At 37.6% G+C, this 11,610-nt stretch overlaps 2 protein-coding genes across 4 annotated transcripts; one reads left to right on the forward strand and one right to left on the reverse strand.

Annotated features, from left to right (window-relative positions):
- Positions 1-390: 390 nt before the first annotated feature.
- thnsl1 (threonine synthase like 1) lies at positions 391-4,366 on the reverse strand. Of its 3 annotated transcripts, XM_079863908.1 has the most exons (3): positions 3,597-3,674; positions 3,294-3,401; positions 428-2,940 (listed from the first exon to the last, which is right to left on the reverse strand). In XM_079863908.1, exon 3 carries the CDS (start codon positions 2,916-2,918, stop codon positions 738-740), a length of 2,181 nt encoding a protein of 726 aa, XP_079720034.1. In that variant the 5' UTR covers positions 2,919-2,940; positions 3,294-3,401; positions 3,597-3,674; the 3' UTR covers positions 428-737. The 3 variants fall into 3 exon arrangements, with proteins under 3 accessions (XP_079720032.1, XP_079720034.1, XP_079720033.1); XM_079863906.1 differs by lacking the exons at positions 3,294-3,401; positions 3,597-3,674 and adding an exon at positions 4,281-4,366 and having other exon boundaries at positions 391-2,940; XM_079863907.1 differs by lacking the exon at positions 3,597-3,674 and having other exon boundaries at positions 3,294-3,523.
- A 362-nt stretch (positions 4,367-4,728) lies between these two features.
- Positions 4,729-9,585, forward strand: enkur (enkurin, TRPC channel interacting protein; the record flags this gene model as incomplete). The annotated part of the gene is made up of 5 exons (XM_079863909.1): positions 4,729-4,808; positions 5,554-5,699; positions 5,846-6,078; positions 7,144-7,290; positions 9,243-9,585. 5 exons carry the CDS (start codon positions 4,729-4,731, stop codon positions 9,414-9,416), a joined length of 780 nt encoding a protein of 259 aa, XP_079720035.1. The 3' UTR covers positions 9,417-9,585.
- Positions 9,586-11,610: the final 2,025 nt, after the last annotated feature.

Below are 11,610 nucleotides of genomic sequence, written 5' to 3' on the forward strand. Positions count from 1 at the left end.
ACTATTCTGGAAATGGGGATATATATATATGTATGTATATATAGATAGATAGATAGATAGATAGATAGATAGATAGATAGATAGATAGATAGATAGATAGATAGATAGATAGATAGATAGATATTGGGAAGAATGTTGAGAAAGCAAACTGGTTTGGTTACCATTGACTTCCACTGCATGGAGGGGAAAAAACGGATACATTTCTCTTTTTTTTTTTTTTTTTTTTTGTGTGTGTGTGTGTGTGTTTGACATAATAAAGAAAGTCAGAGGTCTGGAACAACATGAGTTTGAGTGAACGATGATGAACTATCTCTTCTAGAGGGAAAAACTTTTATTTGTTTGTATTTCAACCCTTAAAGAAATAAGCTATACATGTCAACAATAGGATTAAAAATGCTCAATATTTTTTTATTTTTTTATTAATAATATTCAAAAAGAATAATTCCACCAAGTAATATTTCATTATGTAACTGTAGACTGTTTGCTGTTGCCAGCAATTTAGCAACTATCAGTATAAATAGGCTTTTTTAATAAAGTTATCAACACCAAATTAATAAAACATCTGAGAGATTATGATAAAGTACAATTAAGACTAGTTTATGGACTTACATGAAAAGCATTCGAGCAACATCTCATGACATTACTGTCACCTTGTGTTCAGATTTGACGGAACTATAATGTTTGGGGTTTCTTGACAGACTTTGCCATCAAGTGGACACGTGCAGGTACTGCAGGTCTCACTGGACTCTCAGAAATGAGTCTTGTATCATAGTTTCTACTTCATCTGTGAGCTTGTTATAGTCAGCCTGACATACTTCCTGTGGATTGTATCCGCTGTTTCCCATGCACTTCAGCAGAGCGTCATGCATCTGCTCTCGGCCTCCAATGCTGCAGAGTTTATCCAACTGCTCAACAGGATCCGGTGGGATATCTTGACACTGAAGGGCTTTTAAGACAGCCGGAGCGAACTTCCCGTGGTGTGCAGTGGAGCATATCACAAGCGGGCAGGTTTTGTCATGTATACGATCGGCGACTACTTTCCCGACCGCTGTGTGAGTGTCCATTATGAAGCCTGTTGTCGCGTGCACCTCCCGTATGGCCCTCAAACAGTCTTCTTCAGAGCACCAACCAGCTTGAACTTCCAGATTTATCTTCTGCCGTAAAGTCTCCGACACTGTAAAGATGCGCTCTCTTTCTAGATTCAAAAACAGATCTCTGACAAGACTTCCATCCCCACCGGAAGCGTGATGGATGAACCTCTCAAGGTTGGAAGACTTCAGGATATCAATGGCGGGAGAGTTTGAAACCTGCAGCTTCCGGTTGCGGAGATCATACTTGCCACTAGCGATGAAGTCGGATACGATGCAGTTATGATTGGATGCACAGATCACCTTCCGTATGGGGATTCCCATTTGTTTGGCATACAGGGCTGACATGGCATTGCCAAAGTTTCCGGTAGGGATGCACACGTCAATGGGGTCTCCGAAAGCCAGCGTGCGATTTCTAAGCAGGTCCATGTACGCCGAGCAGTGATAGACCACCTGTGGGAGCAGTCGGGCCCAGTTTATCGAGTTTGCGGTGCTGAGAACCGTGGCATATTCCACAGCTAAATGTCCGATCAAGCTTGAGTCCCCAAACATTCGTTTAATGCTCCTCTGGCAGAAGTCAAAATCGGACTGGACGCTGATGGACTTGGCATTGCCCTCCTGAAATCCTGTCATCTGTAGCTTCTGAATCTCACTCACTCCGTTCTCAGGGAAAAACACAAGCACGCCGATCCTCTCCCGGTCACTGTCTTTAAGATTGCTGAAGCCGTTCAGCACCGCGCTTCCGGTATCTCCAGATGTGGCCACTAGAATCAGGTAGTTGCACATCTGTGGCAGGCAGTGGGCAAACAGCTGAGGCATCAACTGCAGTGCCAGGTCTTTAAACGAGGCAGTTGGGCCGTGAAAGAGCTCTAGAAGATACTGATGATCAGTGAGGTGCTTCAGAGGCACAACCGACTGATCGGCGAACTTCTGGCCGTAAGCACGACACACCATTGTGCTCAATTCTACAGGGGACACATCCATAGGATGGATACAGTTTTCCAGTATGGCCACAGCTCTCGTGGCATACGGCATGCTGGATATTCTCAACCATTCGGAAGGTTCCAGTTTGGGGAAACCTTTTTTTGGTACGTAAAGCCCTCCATCCGGTGCAAGACCCTCTAGGACGACATCACTGAAGAACTTGGGGTCACTTGACATTTGGCTCCTCGTTGAAACAAACACCTCTGATTCTGAATCCTCATATCTGAGCAGAGTCCTCAGGACTTTATCAGCCACGTCCTCCACGGAGTCTCCTGTCCCACAAAGGACTCTCGCATCTAGCCATTTCTCATAAAACTGCTTCCTGTAATGTAATATCTCTCTCATAGAAACACCAGCATCCTGACCCACAATCCTGTTCACCTTCATTCGAGAGAGTCTCTGCATGATATCTTCTGTGTCCACATCCAGGTACACGGCCAGTCCAGAGCGCTTCAGGTGCCGCATGGCGTCCGAATGCAGGGGATTGGAGCCGGTCAGAGAGATGACACTTCCTGTGGCTGCAAACCTGCACACTGCTTTACCTTCTTCTTCAATAAAACCATCGCCTCCGATTTCAGAGAGCTTGTCTGCCACACTCATTCCCCACGTCCTTTCGAGAACATCGTCATCTATATCAATAACAGGCATACCTAGTCTGTGTCCCACAATCCGCCCTACACAGGTCTTCCCTGCTCCAGGAGGACCCATCAGGAGAATGTTTCTTTCATGCGGTTTAGAGTTTTGATTTGATAGCCGTGCTGTAGTGAAGTATGAAGGAGCAAATAGCAGGTGGGTCCTCAGCTTGCTCACTTTAGCCAACAGCTGGCCGAAACTTGCAGGGATCATCTTGGAAAAAAGATCATATAATCTAGGAAGCAGAAATATGTTTCAGAATTAAAATCATGTCAGTGAATATGCTTTTTGCTAAAATACAAAATGTAATGCTTAGGCCTGGTTTCACAGACAGGGCTTAGACTAAGCCAGGATTAGGCCTTAGTTCAATTAGAGCATTTGAGTAGCTTTAATAAACGTGTCTTAGAAAAAACATGACTGGTGTGCGTCTTGAGACAAAACAATGGCACTGACATATTTTAAGTACATATTTAAAACAGCTCAAACATACATTTTAGTCTGGGACTATCTTAAGACTTGTCTGTGAAACTGGCACTGACCAATTTGTATTGGTTTAATCTATGTAAAGATTTGTTTTAATAAACACACAGCCCGTCCCAATGGAACCCTAAGCCTTCGGCGTCTTACTCCAGTTCCACACTTTCATGACATAACGCTGCTTTGTCTGTCGGGTGTGAGTCTGCTTCCTTCTGTAATCTAAAATGACAAATGGGACACCCTGCAGTCTTGTGGAACAGCACAGATGCACATGAAGTGTGCCGTTTAGAACAGGGCCTTACAAGTCACAATGAAATGGAAGTATAGACATCTTTTCTTCTGCATTGTGATATCTTAATGTAACAAATTATTGAAAAAGGAATAAAAGTAGGGCAGGGACTTGGTTCCACTCACTGAATTTTGAAATGTGGGCTTGAAGGGATGGTTTAATCAGACTAAATGATGGGAGAAGTCTGGCATGCAGTAGCTACATCACCAGAGAGTCTGGCGTTTCACTGCATAAATCAAATTATATTTTGAATAAAAGATTACGAGGTCAAAAAAAAAAAAAAAAAAAAAAAAAAAACATATGCATGGATGAAGAGTTCGCAATAAGAAACATGCATTTAGAAAATAGATAGGATGAATTTTCATTTCCTGCCGACTTCATGCACTGATGTGGTGTGCAATTTAAATATATTTAGTCATAAGTTCTCATAACATTTAGCTTTTAGCAATCAAAGAAAAATACCAATAAATGTTTTTATTTTTCATTATTTGGCTGGCTGGACATGAAACGAGTGTAACATGGGGAAAAAAAGATTTCGTTTTTATCAATTTCAAGTGATTACATGACTTTAATGAAGACTAAGTATGGCAATTATCTGGAATATATTTTAAAATATGACATGCACCTTAAAATGCAGAGAAAAATAACTACAAACTGTACACTTATTACACTTATGTCTATCTGACAGTCTGTCTATCCGCAGAATATTAGGTTTGCAAGTTAATGTTTTCTGATAGGAGTACATGATAACGTATAATAGATTTACACAAATATTTGGCAATATGTAGAGTACAAAAAGTGAGGTTTACCTAAAGCACAACGTTTATATGACTAACAGCCTATTGTAATCTCACTTTCACGTGCGCGCATAGCGTGGGCCATGTAAACAAACAGCGTCAGTACGGCAACAGCAAAAGGACATTTTCCGTTTACGTTCTGAGCCTTACGTGGCCTTCGTCACGCATTCTCAGTAGTACCGTCATTTTCAAATCATAATACTAAACCAAATCGTTTGCATGTGCATGTTTTTGTAAGGTTTGTTAAACTTGGACGTTTAAACAACTGAAACTATAAGAATATTTTGTGCCTAATGCGGGAGAAAATAAAACAAGGGGAGACTGTTTAATGTTGCCTGGCAGTGGTTGTCATAGAGACGTTTGTTAAATAAGACCAGCCATTTTATGCTCATAAAACAGTGTGAGTGTGCAGCGGGACCTTTTCTTTTTTCTCTCATTTGTGTCTTTATTATCAGACATCATGAGCAACATCATCTATCCTCCAGAAAGCATCTATAACCTTATTCCCAGAGAGGAAGAAAAAGCCATGAAAGCGCCCAGGTAGAGTTTCAGCTTTAAGATCTAAAATTAATACCGCAATAAGATGATATTATAAAGTGTTCTATCTTTTTTCTAATTCTCTTTTGATATTTAAAAAGTAGTTTATTTATTTACATTGTAACACCATTTTCTCACATTGTTACAATTAAGTACAATTCCCACCAGGTCTAATGGGAAGCTTATTAAAACTGATCTATTTAAATGGTAAAGTATTTGTACTTATTCTTGCTTCAATTCTTCTTATGAGTATGTAACGTTAATGTAAGATTCGAGTATCTCTCAGAATTGTGTTACAAACAAACCTGTAAGAACCACGGTTGTCGATACACTAAAAAAAAAAAAAAGTAACGTTAGCTGCCTTGCATTTTTAAGTACAATCAACTTGGATGTTTTAAGTCATTTTTAAACATAAATTACATTAAACTGATTTTTTTATCTTGTATAAATTATTCAAAAAAGGTGAAGATTGCTTAATTTACCTTGATGAGTTAAAAACAATGTAAAACATATGTTGTCATATCTTATTGATCATATGATTTTTTTAAATTGATGTCAAAATGTGAAATATATTTTAAAAATGTATTATTTTGTATTATGTAATAATGTATTATTATAAAAATGTTTAAAATTTGATTACTATATTATATTTCCTATTGATTTTGGAATGAAAGGCCACCTTTCTCTTTTGGTGAGATTCATCCATTAATATCTTTTCATCCATTAATATCATTAATATAATTTCCAGGTACATGTCAAAGTTCAGAGAGCAGGTGAAGCTGGAGAAAAAGGTGAACAAATCCCCCAAAAAGACAATGGGACCAGCAAAAGTGGACGTACCGTTGGCAACAAACTTTCTACAGAAACACTCCAAGGAACCTAAACTCCCTGAGAGTACATGTCCTGCATTTGCTGTTTAAGACATTTTGAGCATTCGTTATATAATATTGACCTTTTTAAATACAGATAAATATATTTTAATTACAATCATGTGTGGACCACTAAAGCTTTGCTTGGATCATTTATTTGTACTATTTCAGAGAAACCATTTAAATATGAGGGTGATGAGCTACATGGTAAACCACCAGTACCTGCAAGAACTGAGAAGCCGCTCATGGGTCTCTACTCCAACAAGAACTTTATTAAGACCAACGCCGTTGAGAACATCATGGCACTCCCAAAGAAAGTGCAGCCAGTGTATGCTGACACCAAGAAGGGGGACAAACAGCCGCTGGAGAACTCTGGTCTCATCCCGAAATTCATAAAGAAGAAGGTGAGGAGAGTGATGTGAAAGTGAGTTTCATGTTCCAGTTGCTCTTGTACTATTTCATCATGCATACAAAACACACTGTGCACAGTATACACACTGCCGGTGCTGGGCAGCAACTGATTACATTCAATCTGGATTACATAATCAGATTCCACAAATTACTTTTGCATTTTACATTTTAAAATACTCGTAATCAGACTACAGTAACTTTTTATTGATTACATATTATTCACACAATGGTAGTAAATCATTCATTATTTATTGATGCTCACTAATTCTTCTTTTTCATGTTTTACATTTTCCTTTCTAAAAAACATATCGCTTACACACATTCAGAATGTCTTCTAGTTTTGTGAAATTGCACACACAGACCAGCCACTATGGATATAATTACATGGAAAATTGAGAGGCCACAAAGTACTGGATTTCATCACTGGATTTACAGAAATCATTTCACTTTTTTCTCAACATTGCAACTTTGAATATCAACTCTAACTAATCAACTCCTGATGAACGAATGATTAATTATTATTTCAATTTTACTCAGTAAGTTATTTAACTGTGAATTGCTATGTCTTTGAAAGCCTGTTGTCTTTCAAACACATTTTTATTATATATTTATTATATTATATCTTTATTATTTTAAAATTATGTATTTGAATGATTTAATGATTAGCTCTTTATTAAACTCACAGACCCCCTGCAGTTCCATCACAAACCCTGCCGTAATATAATGTTAAATGCACTTCATGTTGTTGATAACAAAGAATGGTATACATTTTCTTTCTCTTTGTATTTTTATATCAATATTGTACAAGATTATCTTATCAAATCAATTTGATAAATGAGTTAGGTCAAAAGTAGTCATCATAAAGTCAGATTATATTACCTAAAATGTGTAATGTAATGGATAACTTAACTTTTCTCTCTCTCTTTTTTTTTTCTTTTTTGTGTGGTCATAATTCAAAATCAATAATCGACCACAATTTGTAAGTAATCTACCCAGCACTGCATACTGTAAAAACAGTAAGAAAAGCCTCAGGCCTGTCTTTTTCTGCATGTTCTCAGGACTATGGCCAAACTCCAGAGTACCTTCTTCAGCGCAGAGAGGAAGTGATGAAAGCACAAGAGGAATATGACAACTATGTCAAGGAGCGTATGAGAGAAGGAGCCATGAAACAGCTCTCTGGTGAAGAACGACACCATATCCTAGAGGTAAACATACAATTGTACTCTGAATGAAACAATCTCTAATTGTTTATAGCCTGTGTTCTGCTGGAAGACACATCCGTCATCTTCCTCAGGAACTTTGTGCTTCTGAACTAGCAGTGTTAATCTCCTGATGATCAATTGCTTGTGTTTGGACTGTAGTTGTCCCTCAGTTTGTTAGTTGTGTTGGATAAAAGTCTCTGCTTTATGAGTAAATGTAAACAAAATTAACATTACCTTTTTTAAATATTAAGATTTTAAGCACAAATGTAAATGATTTTATAAGGGAAAACATATATTTTTTTTATGACTGGTCACCATGTCTTTTTAAGATTTTTTCTCATGTTTAATCATCTGCAGATTGCTTAAATGGTCCTGAAGTGTAATTAATACTTTAAAGTACAAATATCCCATGTTAGTCTCTCGCTTTATATGAGATCGTAGAGACTGCATGTACACTACCGTTCAAAGGTTTGGGGTCAGTAAGATATTTTACATTTTTTTGAAAGAAGTCTCTTATCCTCACCAAGTCTGCATTTATTTGATCAAAAATTCAGACAAAAAAAGGAACATTTTATTATTCCAATATTATTCCAATTTAAATTAACAGCTTTAAATTTTAACATATTTAATTACATATAATATAATGCAATATATTATATGCAAGGTATTCGTAATATACATTATAATGCATTATATCTTTTCAGAAATAATTGTAACCAAAGTTAAAATACATTATAATATTTGAAAATTCCTTGTTACATCTGAAATTGGTTGTTTATCATTTGTTTTAATGCATTACTTGCAGCAATACTTGCATGCAATACTTTCTAAAGGTGTAACAATGAATAGATAAGAATTATAATGTATTATAACTGTGGTTACAATTACCCATGTGACCTTACAATGCATTATAAGTTGCATTACAAGGCATAATTTATACATTTAAAAAAAAAAAAAGACAAAGTGTTGCCAATTATTATTTTTTGTACCATTATAAATGTTTTGCTGTCATTTTTAGTCAATGTGTTCTTGCTGAATAAAAGTGTCAATTTCTTTGAAACATTTTTCTTGATCCTAGAACTGTAGTGTTTAATAATTATACAATGGTTTTCAGTGTTGGGGAAAGTTACTTTTAAAAGTAATGCATTACAATATTGCATTACTCCAAAAAAAAGTAATAGCGTTACTTTTTATGAAAAGTAATGCGTTACATGCGTTACATTACTTTTGCGTTACTTTTTCTCACCTGGGCTGGGCTTGCTTGTTTGTTTTTTAATAACAACAAAAAAAGTTATATTTTTGGCAAATGTTAAGGCCCTTTCACACCAAAAGTGAAATGAATAAGCCTTAGGCTGATGGAAATGCATATTCACTCCTGTACAGTATAGTTAAACAATCCTTTCAGCAGTGCTGCTATTCTGGAGTAAAGAACAATAGGATACAGGAGAAGGAAGTTCAACACTCTTATTTATTCTAAATCTAATTTAAAGTTATTTTTGCTTATTATATGGTTGAATTATATATTTGAAGGTCAGCAACAAAGACATTGGTTAATAAAGTGAGATTAAATACATAAAGTAGATTTGTGTAATTTAATATAGTTAATTATAAAAGTTTTGCGTAAAATTCTGAAATTGCATTTTCCTGTTTTTATTCATTTTGATGAATGTTTTTGTGCAAGTGAGATGAGTAAATGCATGTTCATATTTAGTCTAGAACTAAAATAACCATCATGTTTACACAGCGCACACAACACCTCCTCACTTTATTTCTCTCAACAAGGGGACAGGAGAGCTGTCAGTCAATAAATGTGGAAAAGTAACTTAGATATTTTGATGTAAATTTTAAAAAGTTACTTTACTAGTTACTTGAAAAAGTAATCTGATTACCTAACCCCCAACACTGATGGTTTTTATATTTCAAGATATGTCTGATGACTTGATGACTTTTGACAGGCTCTGAAGAAGAACTGGGACGACCTTCATCATCAGTACCAGAGCCTCTCTGTTGTCACAGACACAGCTCCCAAAAAATACAGGAAGGAGCGTCTGGAGCTGGAGATGAAGCAGATGGAGAGAGATATTGACATGGTGGAACGACACAAAACCATCTACATTGCTAATAACTGAGCGTGATGATAGCTAGTTCAGCAAATATGCAAGAACAACATTTGAAACAGGCAAAACTGCCAGTGTCTTTGCTCATCCTCTTCTGGTCCTTCAAAATTAGTTTGAAAGGCTTCTGTAAAGTTTTACAGCAATAGATAAGTGCAATAAAGATCATTTTAGATAACCTGAATGGTCTCTGAGCAATTTCATCCCTTTAAAGTCAACATGAAATGAAAATGATCCCTGTTTACTTTCTTTACATTCTGTATATCAGGGCTGTGCACATACATTCTGGAGGGCAGGTGCTCAAGTGAAAAAAGGGCACCCCTCTTATATATATATATATATACACACACACTCACCTAAAGGATTATTAGGAACACCATACTAATACTGTGTTTGACCTCCTTTCGCCTTCAGAACTGCCTTAATTCTACGTGGCATTGATTCAACAAGGTGCTGAAAGCATTCTTTAGAAATGTTGGCCCATATTGATAGGATAGCATCTTGCAGTTGATGGAGATTTGTGGGATGCACATCCAGGGCACGAAGCTCCCGTTCCACCACATCCCAAAGATGCTCTATTGGGTTAAGATCTGGTGACTGTGGGGGCCATTTTAGTACAGTGAACTCATTGTCATGTTCAAGAAACCAATTTGAAATGATTCGAGCTTTGTGACATGGTGCATTATCCTGCTGGAAGTAGCCATCAGAGGATGGGTACGTGGTGGTCATAAAGGGATGGACATGGTCAGAAACAATGCTCAGGTAGGCCGTGGCATTTAAACGATGCCCAATTGGCACTAAGGGGCCTAAAGTGTGCCAAGAAAACATCCCCCACACCATTACACCAACACCACCAGCCTGCACAGTGGTAACAAGGCATGATGGATCCATGTTCTCATTCTGTTTACGCCAAATTCTGACTCTACCATCTGAATGTCTCAACAGAAATCGAGACTCATCAGACCAGGCAACATTTTTCCAGTCTTCAACTGTCCAATTTTGGTGAGCTCGTGCAAATTGTAGCCTCTTTTTCCTATTTGTAGTGGAGATGAGTGGTACCCGGTGGGGTCTTCTGCTGTTGTAGCCCATCCGCCTCAAGGTCGTGCGTGTTGTGGCTTCACAAATGCTTTGCTGCATACCTCGGTTGTAACGAGTGGTTATTTCAGTCAAAGTTGCTCTTCTATCAGCTTGAATCAGTCGGCCCATTCTCCTCGGACCTCTAGCATCAACAAGGCATTTTCGCCCACAGGACTGCCGCATACTGGATGTTTTTCCCTTTTCACACCATTCTTTGTAAACCCTAGAAATGGTTGTGCGTGAAAATCCCAGTAACTGAGCAGATTGTGAAATACTCAGACCGGCCCGTCTGGCACCAACAACCATGCCACGCTCAAAATTGCTTAAATCACCTTTCTTTCCCATTCTGACATTCAGTTTGGAGTTCAGGAGATTGTCTTGACCAGGACCACACCCCTAAATGCATTGAAGCAACTGCCATGTGATTGGTTGATTAGATAATTGCATTAATGAGAAATTGAACAGGTGTTCCTAATAATCCTTTAGGTGAGTGTATATATATATATAAGAGGGGTGTATATATATATATATATATATATATATATATATATACAGCGGGGGAAATAAGTATTGAACACGTCATCATTTTTCTCAGTAAATATATTTCCAAAGGTGCTATTGACATGAAATTTTCACCAGATGTTGGTAACAACCCAAGTAAGCCATACATACAAAGAAACAAACAAAAATAAGTTCAGAAATGAAGGTATGTGTAATAATATGAAATGACACAGGGAAAAAGTATTGAACACATGAAGAAAGGGAGGCGCAAAAAGGCATGGAAAGCCAAGACAACTGCTGAAAACTTACAGTAATTAAAAGGCAATCCAGCCCCCTGTCAGTGGAAATTAATAACAGCTGGTTCAGTCCCAAATGATGGCCTACAAAAAGGTCTCATTGCCAAGGTGTCACACAAGACACATCTCATGATGGGTAAAAGCAAAGAGCTGTCTCAAGACCTTCGCAACCTAATTGTTGCAAAACATAATGATGGCATTGGTTATAGGCGCCATTCTAAGCTTCTGAATGGTCCAGTGAGCACTTTTGGGGCCATAATACGGAAGTGGAAAGACAATAATTTCACCATAAATTTGCCTCGACCAGGTGCTCCTCGCAAGATTTCTGATAGAGG

Source organism: Squalius cephalus, assembly GCF_949319135.1.
Source record: "Squalius cephalus genome assembly, chromosome: 25".
Classification (NCBI taxonomy): Eukaryota; Metazoa; Chordata; class Actinopteri; order Cypriniformes; family Leuciscidae; genus Squalius; species Squalius cephalus.